This window comes from Apostichopus japonicus, chromosome 8 (assembly GCF_037975245.1).
Source record: "Apostichopus japonicus isolate 1M-3 chromosome 8, ASM3797524v1, whole genome shotgun sequence".
NCBI classification, from domain to species: domain Eukaryota; kingdom Metazoa; phylum Echinodermata; class Holothuroidea; order Aspidochirotida; family Stichopodidae; genus Apostichopus; species Apostichopus japonicus.
The window spans coordinates 12,185,016-12,200,287 of NC_092568.1; the positions used below are offsets into that span (position 1 = coordinate 12,185,016).

At 36.8% G+C, this 15,272-nt stretch overlaps 1 protein-coding gene and 2 long non-coding RNA genes across 3 annotated transcripts in view; all 3 read left to right on the top strand.

Moving 5' to 3' along the window:
• The first annotated feature begins 1,201 nt into the window (after positions 1-1,201).
• Positions 1,202-15,272, top strand: part of LOC139970431 (uncharacterized) — a 30,763-nt gene continuing 16,692 nt past the window's right edge. Inside the window, exons 1-4 of the mRNA XM_071976090.1 lie at positions 1,202-1,317; positions 2,274-2,324; positions 2,850-2,927; positions 3,265-3,300. Of these exons, the coding sequence (XP_071832191.1) occupies positions 1,233-1,317; positions 2,274-2,324; positions 2,850-2,927; positions 3,265-3,300 (250 nt within the window). The 5' untranslated portion in view covers positions 1,202-1,232. The remainder of the gene's footprint in view (positions 1,318-2,273; positions 2,325-2,849; positions 2,928-3,264; positions 3,301-15,272) is intronic.
• On the top strand, positions 12,569-13,523 carry LOC139970432 (uncharacterized). Its single transcript, XR_011794148.1, has 3 exons — positions 12,569-12,632; positions 13,191-13,259; positions 13,484-13,523. It is a non-coding gene; the product is annotated as an uncharacterized lncRNA (long non-coding RNA).
• LOC139970946 (uncharacterized) lies at positions 13,658-14,685 on the top strand. Its single transcript, XR_011794260.1, has 5 exons — positions 13,658-13,773; positions 13,974-14,012; positions 14,113-14,160; positions 14,449-14,502; positions 14,664-14,685. It is a non-coding gene; the product is annotated as an uncharacterized lncRNA (long non-coding RNA).

Here is a 15,272-nt window from a genome sequence, read left to right on the forward strand (position 1 = left end):
CGTGATTGATTACCGGGGATGCTTTTTAAGAAAAGTCACCCAGGAAAGAACCTGCGCAAGAAAACCAAACTACGGAACGTCTGATCTGCTCTCAACCCCAGTCCCCTTGCATCGAGACTGTGTATAACCATTCCCCTCGTAAGGGAACAGATACTACACATGATCTTCGGGGATGTCTTCAACTCTTCGGTCTATCTGTTCGTTGTACACGTCTCTGGATAAAAGTAGTTTTATCTCGGAAGAATGTTACCCGATTCCCTGTTCTTTATTATAATTGTTTTACAAGTCAATAGTGTAGTTGGTGTGCAATAAATTTACCTATTGATCGTTTTCTGCTTGAAAAAAAAATAAACTTAGACCAAACTAATTATAGACTTGAGTAATGCCTCAGAATGCATCATTTCACGTCGAATATTTGTTTAGGGGAGGTAGAGGGAGAGAGGAAGTGGAGGGTAGGGGAGGGGAGGAGAGGGGAGGGTGAGCGGGGTCCCCCGTATCCTCTTTCAGGAAGTTGGCTTCTCAAGGCCCCTATCACGTCCTTTATCCGCCTCTGTTAGCTAAGTGCTGTGTCATGCATATATTTCACAACTCGCAAATATTCAATTCTACGGAAGACTCCGCTCAACAACTCTACAAAGCAATTCTGAATAGGTCAAAAGAATATGGTTCCTGTAGTGAATTTGAACCGGGAACAGATAGTGGATATGGAAAACTCACGAAGGACACTGCATGATCATTGCGAAAGCGTAGGACATATAGGTCGCCTTCAGCGTAGCCTACAACGGTATAGTGTCAAAGATGCGCTAGATCCATTACTCTCATACCTTTCACAAACAGTAAAGTCAGTACACGCACGAGGATACATACGTTTGTTACTGTATGATTTCTTGCAGTGCGTCCATGCACACTTAGCGATGGAGCCAACTTACGCGTACACGTGCGCGCATTCGCTTACCGATGCGCTATAACAGTTCTCTGTAAGTTGTATTTTTATGGGCCGAAGCGCAACAACAGATCTTGGAGCGTAACTCGTTGAAACCCCTTATCTACATTAGTGTAGATCAGTGGTTGAAACGCACTGAGTGATCATTGCGCGAGCGTTACTGTACATGTGACGTCACACAGAAATGACATGAACAACGACAATAAACATTATAAGCTATATATGTAATGTAATGTTTATATTGCAATTGCTCTTCGTTGAAGATAAGTCTATTGTGCGATTTTTCAAGATGTTCTTTACATTTTCACTGGCAAGCTACTATGCTTCCTCTTACATGGCTAGGAAGTTCACCAAATTCCTGGCCTATGGGCGAGGTAAGTTATGACCAACAAATATATGTTTATTTGTTCCATTTTGAGTCGTCATTTTATGTGGAACGCTATACAAAGGGATGTCCTCGAGTTATTTGGAATTTCTCGTATTAAGATATGATACTAACTTTATAGGACAATTAGTTCAATATAGACATCATCTCACATGTTAAACATCAGTTTAAGTTTGTTTGATTTGATGAACCCTATTGTGAGTACAATTCCTACAAGATATTACGTACGCCAATAACATTAACTTTGTGTACGATTTTATTGTTACCATATTTTTATACGGTAACTGTAAGTCCGAATAAAGCGTAATACCTATATAACGGGATTTTCAGATATTATGTTTGCTTCATAAACAATCCAATCAGATAAAACATGACATCACTTAATAGGTCAATATCAACATACAATTTGGTACGGTGTGTAGGGTGGGATAAGGGTGAGGTGCTGTTGGGGCCTGGATGGCCAGGCCATCGTTACTGTGTACGTGACGTATTTCATTAACTACGTGTTTTATAGTACTAGGTGAATGTAACATCGATTGTCAATATTAGGAAGGCCGATTACTGAGAGAAGATTGTCCAGCGATCATAATTTGTATTTTAATGCTTTATAAAGCGTTCATAAAAGTTCCCTATATTCAGTTCGTTCCTTTCAATTCAAGTTGTCCATCTCCCATCCCACGCTATCCTTACTCTTGAGGAGTCCAATATGTCATTGAAAATGACTTGCTGATCTCAGTCAACAGTGTTTCTTCTTTACATGCCAACCAAAATAAAAAGCTAGCCCAGTGACACACACCCGTCCATAGTGACGCCTAACAAGACTTATATCAGGTCTCTGCATACAATGTTTCTGATTTCATATACTAACCAAAGTATAAGGCAAGTCATTAAAACAAACTGAATTCATCTTCATAGTTAGTCCGATATATTTTCCTTTTTCCTCAGCTCAATACATCCTCCCAGAAGGATGTTACGGGTATCGTCCTCCGTTTCAAGGTAAGGTGTAGGTCAAACAAAATTACGTCATCCAATTTTGGTTGAGCATTTATATCACATGAATAATATATCCAAGTAGAGGAATAATACATTGGCAAGTGTATTAAGTAAATGGTGTTTTACTGGAAGGGAAAATGAGATGTGGGCAGAAGTGGTAAGAGCGTACTTAACTAGGTCAAGGCTTGGAGGATAGGGAGAGGGACCGAGCTTTGAGAATCGGGTTATATAGTTAAGCATTCTCCCGGTGTGATTCCTTTTATAATTTTTCCTTCCCCGGTGGGTAATTAAGGAAACGATAGGACGACCGTCCACTCACATAGCACTACCAACCCGCCCTCTCCACCCCCCCCCCTCCCCACCACGTAATATATTGAAATTATTGATAAAAGATCTTTATTCCTGTCTCCAAGCAAAGATTTACATACTTTATGATTACTTTATGATTTATTTACATACTTTTTTTACAGACATACTTTTATTAACAAACATTTTGTAATTGTAACACTTTTTATTATTTCTATATAGATCTACAACGGAAACCCTTCAATCGGGAATTTCCCGTGACCGAAGAAAATATTTCTTCGCTCCTTTGCTTTCCATCAGGTATTTTCGAAATTCAGTCTGCAATTTGGCAACAGTTCATACCTTCTGAATTGAATTGTATAATTACACTTCGTAATAAACTTCTGTGACCATAGGCTGTGAATTGCTACTGCCCTCTATTTTACAAGACCCGGACCATAGTCATTTATAAACTCTTCGTCGTCCATTCAGTGTCTCGTTTCTCTTCTTAATTTTGTTTGGTTGGTCGTTTTCTTAATGCTTTCCTTACTTGCTCTCTTGTGTGTGTTTGAATCTGTGTGTGCGTTTGTCGAATCATTTATATGGTAAACTACATTATTTCTCAGATAATGTCGCTACATTCTCTGTTTTGTTGTAGAGCAAACCATGCGCATGCGTGAAGATCTTCTTAACAGTAAGCTTATCAACTTTTCATTCCTTTAATACTTCATCAATATTCATACTATAAACGTTCATTAAAAAAAGATGACATACTTATATAAGTTAAACATTAATGTTAACAATACTATTATTAGTCACGTTCTGTTCCTAATAAGAGGTTGTCTTGATGGATACTGAATATCAAAACTTTGTGCGTTCATTAAAAACCAAGAAAACATGTAAACTTATTAAAGTCAAAATTTAGTATAAACCATGTTATTATTAACATTCTCTTTTCCTACACTTAGGCTATCTTGTGTTATGAAATAGTAATACCATCTCTTTGATGTTACCGAAAAACTCCATCGAGATACCTTACAGGCCTCTTATGTATTTATCTAGGTCATGGATTCAGTTTTCCCACGAGAAGTTTTTTAACTATCTTATTGAATCTTGGTACAGGGCCTTTTCCCAAAATAGATTCCATTATGTCTGTGGAACATTCGAGAAGGTTCTCTCACGTGGTATGGAAGTTTCCATAGAAAGGGGATGGACTTCCAAACTCCCAACCAATCAGGGCAGATCAGTGCCAGTGCACTTATTTTTATATCGTTAAGTTAATACAGGATGGTCAGGTCATTGGCTGCCTACTGATTATGCGCAGAGGGATTTTTATAGAAGTAAGGTATAAAAGAAAAAGGAGGTCAGAAATTTATCACTCCGTCAGCGCTCCGTGATCAGTTCGTTGCTTCGTCACCATTTCATCACTCTTTCTAATTGTTTAATTGACGGAGTCAAGTCAAGTCAAATCATTGTAATTTAGTTTTATTTGTAAAGAGAATCGACAGAGAAGAAATTATACCGAATCATTACTCAAATCCGATCTTGTCAAATTGTTTTTCTGTGAACTCATTGTTTTCTTCCGTTCGAGACATCTCCTGAAGAAGCATAAATACGGCATCAAGATACCCCAGTACCTTTCTATCGCGAGTCCCGATATAATATCACTATCGGAGGAGCCGGGCTCGTCACAATATTACATGGTGGAGGTCGGTTGCTTTCTTCAGGAACAAAACGGAAATGGAACTTTTCACAACTTTCGTTCGTTACGATCAATAACGAACAGGAGATTTTTGTTTTGGCCCGAAGACCTAACGAGGAACACAACGCATGTTCACGACCTAGCCTAACCTAAACACTCTACGAGGGAAGACGGCCTATACTAGCCTAAGCCTGTACACCGGATGCCGGAACCACTGATCTGTACGCTAACGTTAATCAACCCAGCATGCAGTTCGCGTTTGAACATTCGCGCAACCAATACGTAGAATACTACAGCTCTAAACATCAGAACTGAACATTTTCGCGATCTAAGCCTAGACTCGACCCGATGTTAACGGCGAACGAATCTGAAGTTCTTACGATATGTAGGCCTACCTGCTACTACCTACCTGCTACTACCTGCTGCTACTACTATTACTACTGCTAACCGAGGGACTTCCATCATCGTTTGCAGTTCCACTACCAGTTCTTAGTTAAACATAGGGGTGAGTGAAATCATGCCAATTTGTATCCCAACCCCTATTTGAGATCAGAGTGTAACGATAAGTTATTTTAATCGTGTCCATGTATTGCATATTTGTTATTTGTATTTAATAACGGTCGATAGTGTGTTCAATTGAGTAGAGGCTCATGTTGTATACTCGTAACTAGCCTAGGATTGTATGTGGCATCATGTCCGTCAGTGAACAGGAACTAGAGACCAAGTTTGATCAGTCACGTAGGTCAGAATCGCAAGATAATCCAAAAGAGATGAGGCAAAGATATAGTTCTCGTGATTCTCGTGGTCCTAGGACAGGTCAGAATAATAACAGGAGAAGGTTACCATATTTTAATCCTTCAATCACATGTTACTACTGCCAAAATCGAGGTCATTTTGCACAATATTGTCAAATTCGCCTAAGCCATGAAATGGAGGCTAAGGTAAACAGAGTACCAACACAGAATTTTCAGTAGGGAGCACTTATGATTGCACTCATCATACAGTGACTCCAGACAATGTACCAAGTAAGGGAAGATCGAAACGTAAAGCAAATAATATTTGGAAGAATAGTAATATTCCTAGTTCTAGATATACAGGGAACGACCGTATTGTGGATATTCAACTGGACACACGTAATTTTGTAAGAGGTACTTTACATGATGGTAAAGGAATTTCACTGTTGTTTGATAGTGGAGCAACATGCTCTATCATTTCTTCTTCTACAGTGCAAAATTCAAAGTATTTATCCTCTATACAACCAGTCTCGGTTGATGTAGTAAACCTAAAGTTGGGTAATGGTCAGTTTATTCATGCGTATAGCACGATAACATTTCAGGTCAAAATTCAAGGTCATGAATTTCAGCTTTCTGCTTTAATTGCTGCAAACCTGACAGGTATTGACTTAATATTAGGTAGTCAAACTCTGAAGGAATTGAATGGATCTTTGGACTTTACCACAAACTGTTTTAGAATTAAACAAGCCAAAGTTTTCCTTAGGCCAGTGCAGAGATTTGTTATTTACCCAGGTCAGCAAAGATACATTACTGTACAGGGACGTCTTCCACTATATGCACGAAATGCAGATATGGTTATTAAACCGTTTCCTCTAATATCTCGTATGTGTCCTTCACGAATGTTAGTGAAAATGCATAAAGGTAGAACAAAGATTCTACTAAGGAACATGGGTAATCGGAAATTTTTTCTGCATCCTTCTCGCACAGTGGCTCATTTAGATTTAGCAGATATCATTACGGTCACAGAAGACATACCTACTGATTCTCTAGATTTTCTGAATGTTATGAGAGACATCGAAAAACCGTCTCTTTTTCAAACCAATTCTAACTCTAAAGAGAATCGTGATGAAATTACACGATATAATTTACATCGTTATCCACATTTGACAGCCGATGATCCCCTGGTTTCCAAATCCGAACAGGAAATCATGAGAGAAAACATTAATTTGGAACAAAGTATTCTAAATGCTTCAGAAACAGAAAGCATATATGAATTTCTAGACTCACATAGAGATGCATTTTCTCTTTATGGTGAATTATCTCACTGTCCAAATTATGAGGCTGATATTACTCTTACTAATGACGAGCCATTTTACATACGTCCCTATAGACTTTCAGATGAGGACAAAGTCATTGTCGCCAGTGAGCTAGACAAATTAGTGCGATTAGGAATCTTAGCGGTAGGACATCAGTCTTATACCTCCCCGGTTTTCCTCATTCCAAAGAAGGGAACAAAAGACAAAAGGGTTGTCACAGATTTTCGCTACTTGAACAGTAGAATAAAACGTCTCAATCACCCATTTCCATTACTGAACGAGACTATCCGTACCATAGGGTACTCTGGAGCCAAAATTTTAGGTGTTCTTGATTTGAAGTCTGCATTCTTCTGTCTGCCACTTAGTGTTCATGCACAACAATATACAGGTATTGCTTCATTTCATGGAGGAAAGCATTATTATTATAAACGCTTACCACAGGGATTGAATTTATCTCCAGCGATCTTTCAGTCGCAAATTAATGATATTTTGGCAACGATCCCAAATTCAAATAAGTTCTGTATTGCTCATCATGACGATATTATTGTGTACAGTGCAGACAAACAATCTCACAAACAACACCTACAGGCAATTTTTAAGGTTTTAATGGACAATGGATTGAAAATCTCTCCGAAAAAGTGTAGCATTTTTCAAAATTCAGTCCGATATATGGGACATTTGCTCTCAATAACCCCAAAAGGTGAGGCTTGTATCCAACCTTTACATGATAGATGTGCAGCGATCAGGAACACACCGAAACCACACAATGTTAAGTCAGTAAGACGATTTGTAGGTGCAGTTAATTATGTGGCTTCATTTTTCCCAAATATTCAAGCACTATTGAGACCATTACATCATTTGAGTCGTAAAAGAAAGGAATTTAAATGGACAGAGGAACATCAGAGTGCATTTCAAAGTATTAAAGAGTTGTTGTGTAATCCACCTATATTGCATATGCCACAGAAATATGGTCGTTTTGTATTATATAGCGACACATCACGAGTAGCAACAGGATCATACCTGACACAAAGAGTTAATGGCAAAGAGAATATTATTGCATATTACTCTAAGATATTACCACCAGCATGTCAGAGGTATAGTGTCACTGAATTAGAAATGATGGGTCTATTTATTAATGTGACAGCATTCAAACATTTATTGCAAAATGTAGAATTTGAGGCATATGTTGATCACTCAGCCATTGTTGAATTGTTTAAGTCAAAACAAGAACCAGCAACTACACGCTTACGTAAACTTCTGTTCAAATTGTCAGAATATACATTTCAGGTTGGTTATAAGAAAGGCTCAGAATTGGTTTTGGCGGATTATTTGTCAAGAGCACCACAGGAATTCCACTCTGAAATAGATCAGGTTGCTCAAGAGGTCAGTTCTTATGAGGATTTTTCAACTCCACCTAAGGAGACATTTAATCCAATCATGACAAGGTCAAAGGCAAGGTCAATGGGAGTCAAAGTTCCAGATTTATTTCCGAATAGAGTCACTAAGGAGTCTAAGCAGGATTCCCCAGCCAAAGAATCAACAAATAGAGTTGAAAGGACATCCGTTCCTAAGGCAACACATTCTAGTGATCATGTTACACAGAGACCACAACCTGAGTCACAAAAGATGACTACACCAGTAATTTCTACTGACAAGAGAGAAACAAATATTCAAAGGCCTACTATTACTATGCCGATTGAAAATAGACATACATTTAGTCCTGATGTATTAGTTGTGCCAAATTTTACAAGTGTTTCTCAACCTTCAGAGCCAAGATTAGTGGATCAGAATAGACATAGAGTGCAAGAGGTAATCAGAGAACCACCACCAGAATTATTTGTTCAGCCAAAGCCAGTCATAACAAACATTGATCATTTGGTTACAGGGCACATCCCAAAACAAAAGGAATTGAATAAAGTCATGAAGGCAATTCAAGGAAAGCTGATCAAAAACTATGATCTGCCATTTGATGTAAAGGAGTTGCAAATTCAACAACAAACTTGTCCTTACTACAAACCAATTTATGATTTTCTTGCACACGACATTATTCCAAGTAATGTTAAGCATGCTAGAACTGTTCGTTCTCAAGCAGAGGATTATTTGTTATGTAATAGTTTGTTATTCAGGATATTTTTGCATGAGACTAATGATGCTAAGATGACTCTTCAGTTAGTCGTACCTGAGACTATGGTAGAACCAATAATATCTCGATATCATGATGACTTGTTAAGTAATCATCAGGGTGTAATGCGTACATATTTGACCATTAGACAGCATTTCTATCTGCGCAATATGTTTCAACGCATCAGTAATTATATTCAGGCATGTCTCCGTTGTCAAGAATTCCGTAAGAAACCGGACAAATTGAGACAATATCATGCTCGCATTCCTGATTCTTATCGTCCTTTTGACAGACTTAGTTTGGATTTCAAGACTATGCCCACAACGGCTACAGGATTTAAACATTTGATGGTTGTTTGTGATGAGATCACTAGATTTGTTGTATGTGTTTCTCTTAAGACGCTTGATGCTGAGACAATATGTGAAGCATTATTGCAGAGGGTAGTTACAACCTTTGGTCCACCGTCTTGTATCATAAGTGATGCGGCAGCTTCTCTTACAGGAAAATTAGTGGAGCTCTTAAGTAAAGCTTTAGGCATTGAACAAAAGTTCATCAGTGTAAGCAATCATGGAAGCTTACAGGTTGAAAGACACATTCAGACTCTTTCAAATTTCCTCAAAGTGAACTTAAATCAGTTTGGTACGGATTGGGTACGATTTGTCCCAACATCAGCCTATGCATATAACACATTTTCCTCTCCTCAGTTAGGTAGCTATAGCCCATTTGAACTTGCATTTGGACGTAAGCCGCCAAATCTTACAAATTTATCATTCAATCCAATGGCAGGATTATCACAATCTCATGGAGAATATGCTGCATTGTTAAAGAAACGATTTGATCATTTGTCAAGGGTAATGTTGGTCTTACAAAAGAAGCAACAAGATGCTCAGAATGTTAAGATAAGTGCAAAACTGGACAAAGGTGCAATTTATTCAACGGGTCAATTAGTTTATCTGTATAAGCCAACGTCTTCCTCCTTGACTGCAAACTCTCGCAAAATTGCTGCAGAATGGTGTGGACCACTAGTGATACATCAAGTTTTGGATAGGACTCATTATTTGTTGGCCACTCTCAAAGGAGAAATTCTTAGTGATGTATTCAATTATAACAGGCTTAAACCATGTTTTGTAAGAGCATCTTCTGAAACTAAGAATATCACCAACATTCAGAAATTGCGAAATGTCTTGAAAACAAAGGGTTCATCAAGTGAAAAGGTTGCACGAATGCGAAATGTTTTGAGTAGTAACACTTCTAATGCAGAAAATGTTAATGTCATGCAAGATGCACATATTGAGTTTCATGATGAGTTTGGTAACATTTTGCCAGGGGTAACTTCAGATCACATCATGTGTCTTGTGACCACTAAGCCAATGAATGTTGCATCCTTTTTAGAGAATAGAGCACATAATGAAGGATTAGCACTTCCATATCCTTCCATCAGAGATAGCATATTAAGGCAAAAGAAAGTTTTTGCAAATGCTCCACAAGGAGACATGAAGGTCCAACGTGCTAGATACAAATTGGGTGAATTACAGGTTCTGGTCACCTATCAGACACCATGTTTTCCAACAGGCTTTAAGAGTCATGATTTTTGGTGGAATGTAGGAAAATATTCCAACACAGGGGAAATAATAAATTTTCTCCATGAAAAGGGATTGAACATTACAGGCAGTCCAAGCAGGATGTTGCAAACATTATATGGTTAGTACAGTATAACTGCATATTGCTTTAAGTTCAGATGAACAGGTGTTTTACCCACGATTGTATGAATGGAATGCATCATGGCATTTACCTGCATACCTATTAAGTGGAAGTCATTGTACTATATGGTGTAACAGTATAAGCTTTATTGTTTAAAAACGCCACTAAGTGACCTAGTTTCATCTTTTATAACAAATGTGTAATGAGTATACCTTATTTCTCCTTATGAATTCGTTCAAACGTTTACCCGGCAATTAGAACATATCCGGAATATTAGCAACATGGGTTTTCATATATTGAGAAATATTTTAAGGATATTTACATTGCATTATTTATGTTATATTGAAAGCTATTCAGAGACAGCATTGAAGATATGCAACTTTTGCTCACAGCAACAGTTATCGAAGCAAATGAAAGTATAGATCTTTTGAGGAAGTTATGTATATATTTTCTTTTCCTCAAATATTCATGCGAAAGTTTAATTTCATCATGAAGTTTAAAAGTCAAGATGTTAAGTATTATGTAAATTTGAAGAAAGATTTGTTGATGTCATAGTCTATGGAGTCTCTTTTATGGTATCGAATATCTAGTACTTTGGTACTTTACTAGACTATCATTCGGAGTGCATACCTAGGGTCACCATGCTATCGAGTCACATTTTGTTGATTTTCTTGAAGTGGATGTATATGATTCACAAGGTTTCAAAGCGGTTTTGAAACTATGCCTTCATTAAAGAGGAGGTTTTGTAAATGAGTTTGTAATATTTTAAGGTTCTTTTTTTGTGTACGAATTTTTCATGGAACGCTGAGGTGTTCTGTTCAGTTAAAAGATAACTAAGTCAAGTTTTCTCTGATCTCTCCCCAAATCACGGCATGATTTCACTTTTGATATAAATGTATTATTGATGTATGAAATGCATAAATGTATTTTGTTAAAAGAGATACTGCATATTTTGCTGTGTCATGTAACTTTAAGATATCTTAATGATATATATATATATTTTTTTTTAGATTACATCATATGATGTCATCAATATTGAAGAGGTACACAAAAATTTCATGGAGATAGTGTCAATGTATAGAACATATGATCATTTTAATAATTCGTAACCAAGATGTTAACCTTTGAGATATATGAAGACCATTTATTGAAGTCAATGAATATTAGTGAATGTGCTTACAGTACTCTACCTTCTTGAGATAATGATAAGTTAAAGCGGTATGATGTTAAAATTTTGGAGTATCCAAAAATTTTAAAAGATTGAGGGGGATGTTATGAAATAGTAATACCATCTCTTTGATGTTACCGAAAAACTCCATCGAGATACCTTACAGGCCTCTTATGTATTTATCTAGGTCATGGATTCAGTTTTCCCACGAGAAGTTTTTTAACTATCTTATTGAATCTTGGTACAGGGCCTTTTCCCAAAATAGATTCCATTATGTCTGTGGAACATTCGAGAAGGTTCTCTCACGTGGTATGGAAGTTTCCATAGAAAGGGGATGGACTTCCAAACTCCCAACCAATCAGGGCAGATCAGTGCCAGTGCACTTATTTTTATATCGTTAAGTTAATACAGGATGGTCAGGTCATTGGCTGCCTACTGATTATGCGCAGAGGGATTTTTATAGAAGTAAGGTATAAAAGAAAAAGGAGGTCAGAAATTTATCACTCCGTCAGCGCTCCGTGATCAGTTCGTTGCTTCGTCACCATTTCATCACTCTTTCTAATTGTTTAATTGACGGAGTCAAGTCAAGTCAAATCATTGTAATTTAGTTTTATTTGTAAAGAGAATCGACAGAGAAGAAATTATACCGAATCATTACTCAAATCCGATCTTGTCAAATTGTTTTTCTGTGAACTCATTGTTTTCTTCCGTTCGAGACATCTCCTGAAGAAGCATAAATACGGCATCAAGATACCCCAGTACCTTTCTATCGCGAGTCCCGATATAATATCACTATCGGAGGAGCCGGGCTCGTCACAATATTACACTTGATCTCACGCTTCAAGACCAGCTAAAACTCTACCCTGACTTTGGGCTGGCAAACCTTGAAGGTGAGTTATGAACTTGAGATCTTATATTGAAATAAATACACATATGATTATTATTTAACTATTAGAACACGAACAGGTGGTTAGACTATTTCAAAGACAGTATGATAGTTTTAGTTTTCTTTTCATTTATCTTAAGTTTAGTTATTATTATTTCTTGGTCCACAGAGTGCCTCCTTCACAGACTTTCTTCAAGTATTCCTCTCGATCACAAGAACGGTAATTTACGCTTACATAAATCAGTTTTATCAAGTGTAAGAAAGATCAGACTATTCATGAAACATGTTATCCGTGTTCAACTAGTTAAACTGAATTTAATATTTATACTTTCAGATCCTGCGAGAATCTATTTTATTGCAAATTCCTGTGACTTTGGGATCATTTCTTTACCTCGAAGTGAGTTTGATTGTTTTAAGCAAGATCTCATTGAATGTGTTCATTTTTTTTACTAAATTTGATAGAATTCTAATTAACTACTGGGTCTTTGTATTATCCGCATACCCTCTCTATATACTCACAAGCCCCTCATCCAACGCTCTTTCTTACCTTTCCTTACCTCCTCTCCACACATTTCACTGACATGCTCTTCTCTTTCAGTCACTCCCTTTCCCCTCTACACTTCCCTTCTGACTGAATGTTGAAGCACTTTCACTGTGACTAAAATTACTTGCATGTATTAAGTGTGAAGTGGTCTTAGTAGGTGCAACAATTAAACTCTTAATGTGATTTCACATAAACTTGCATTTAATAGAATTAAACCTATGACCCTGAAAACGAGTCTTATTTAGTGACATATCCAGAAGAACAAGTTCCTACTGATGTAAGAGGAGTAGCGGCCTTATCCCCCCTCCCTCACCCCTTACCCCATTACATATTATTACCGGCAATGTTGTATCTTCATTAAGCTCCAAAATAAGCATCAACATTTTTCTTGCATGTTTAAACTTTTAATAGTCGAGCAGTACACGACCCCTGCTGCCTTCGAGAAGCATCAACAAGATGATACTACCTCTACCTGGTCTGGTAAGATATATTTTGGTTCCATTCAGTACTTCATAATTTTCGTGACTTTGTTATATTATAAACGATATGTTTTTAGTGAGATGCATGGCACTTCAGTAAAATAATTTGGTTTATAGTTTATCGCCAATAAGTAATCAAAAAGGGAAGGAAATCAAACTCTCGTTGTCAAAAAAGTGGTTATATCTTTATATTTAAAAGTTTAGCCAATTTTATTCACGCTGCAGATATTCAGGGCCAACACACTCAACAGACCACAACAACGAGATATGAAGGTAAAGTAACACTCACTGTAGTCGGTAGGCTATAATATATGGTTATACTATATTGAAGCATTTAGGTATATCTTCTTTTTCAAGACTGTATGTAAGGGGGGGGGGCGGTCACTTGTGGAAGTCTCTGCAGTACCGTATTAAATATTTATCAGTAAATAAAACAGTTTGACGAGAAAAGTCACATTTTCGCTTTTCAGGTTACACCCTGACTTACTACCAGTACACCTTCAAAAGTTCAACTGGTGAGTATTGAGTGAAATTGGATTAAGTATTGTGCGCAAGAAAAGACAAGTTAATACTAAACTGATTTGAATAAAAAAATATTAATATTAATCTTTCACTTCGTCAATAATTTCGACTCAAGGGATAATAAACCTGAGATTTATGCATTGAAAGTCTTCTTGGCTGTTTAAAAATATAACATTATTTGAATCTCTTTCAGGCCCTGATCAGATGCAAAACACCGAGGAAACTCTAACAGGTGAGAAATATAAATTGTTTGTTAACACATCACAGAGTTTTGATTGATTTGAGAAAAAAAAAATTATTACTTCGAACTGCTTTTTTCATATTCCTTTCAGATCCAACCGGTAACAAGACAGCTACCAAATACATGTACTATTGGACTGGTAAGTGTTGTCATATTGTATCACATGTTCTTGCTGGGGTGTTTCTCTTTGAATGTTCATTTGGCGAGGGGGGGGGGAGGTGGGGGTACCTTATGCTCAGTTTAGACTGTATCATCTGGGGGTAAAGAATGGGATAAACAGTGGTGTGGGAAGGATTACTTATATTATATTACATTATTGACTTACAAGAAGTAAGCATATATCCTTAACGTCATCGACACTGTGACTTTTTCTGTGAGTTTATTGTTTCAGCGATATTAATGGATTCCTCTTTCTTTTCTCTGACAGATGGGGTGTCTTCATACCAACTGAAGGCGAATAAGATAACAACTCAAACCGAAGGTTTGTTATTTCAAATATATAATAATAATAATAATAAGGAGCCATGAATATCAAATTACAATTTATCTTATATATTAAGTATTCTTATACATTAATAATTCTTTTTATTGCCTATTAGTCTGTCATATTATGATGTTAAGTAATATATTCTGTGTTTACAGACGGACAAACTATCACCCATACACAGGACATTCAACAGTGTGATTACTCTGGTGAGTAACCTACTGTCCATTATTTTATCATTATTTATTATTTTAGCAATTACTAATTTATTTATTATTTGAAACGATCATAAAATATAATTAGACAAAAGATTGTGTTAAGCAAATTTCCTCACCTTTCCACCAGCCCACCACCCTACTCTTCATCACTGTACAAAACATAATCGTGGAAGTTGTAACGCACACTGCTTCAGTATAATATCGATACGGTTACATTTGTAAATATAAAATAATCCATAATTTGTTGTAAATTACTCTCCTCGTTCACAGTTTTTGGGATTGGTAAGGAAGATCTAAGCCACATCACTGATAACACTCTAGTAGGTAAGTAGCTATATATCTCCGTCATTGATATACATGCATTGTTATACGATCGCACAGCGATAGAAAGAAATACGTTCCTTTGATAATGTCGTGAATACTTATATAACCTTCCTCTTGTCAATTTATCATTGTTGGCTGTTATAGTTTATGGAACGCCACCCACCCAGTATAATTCACAAATTTATTATTTTGTTCCCTTCTTATTTTAGCTGGAAAGCAAACAAC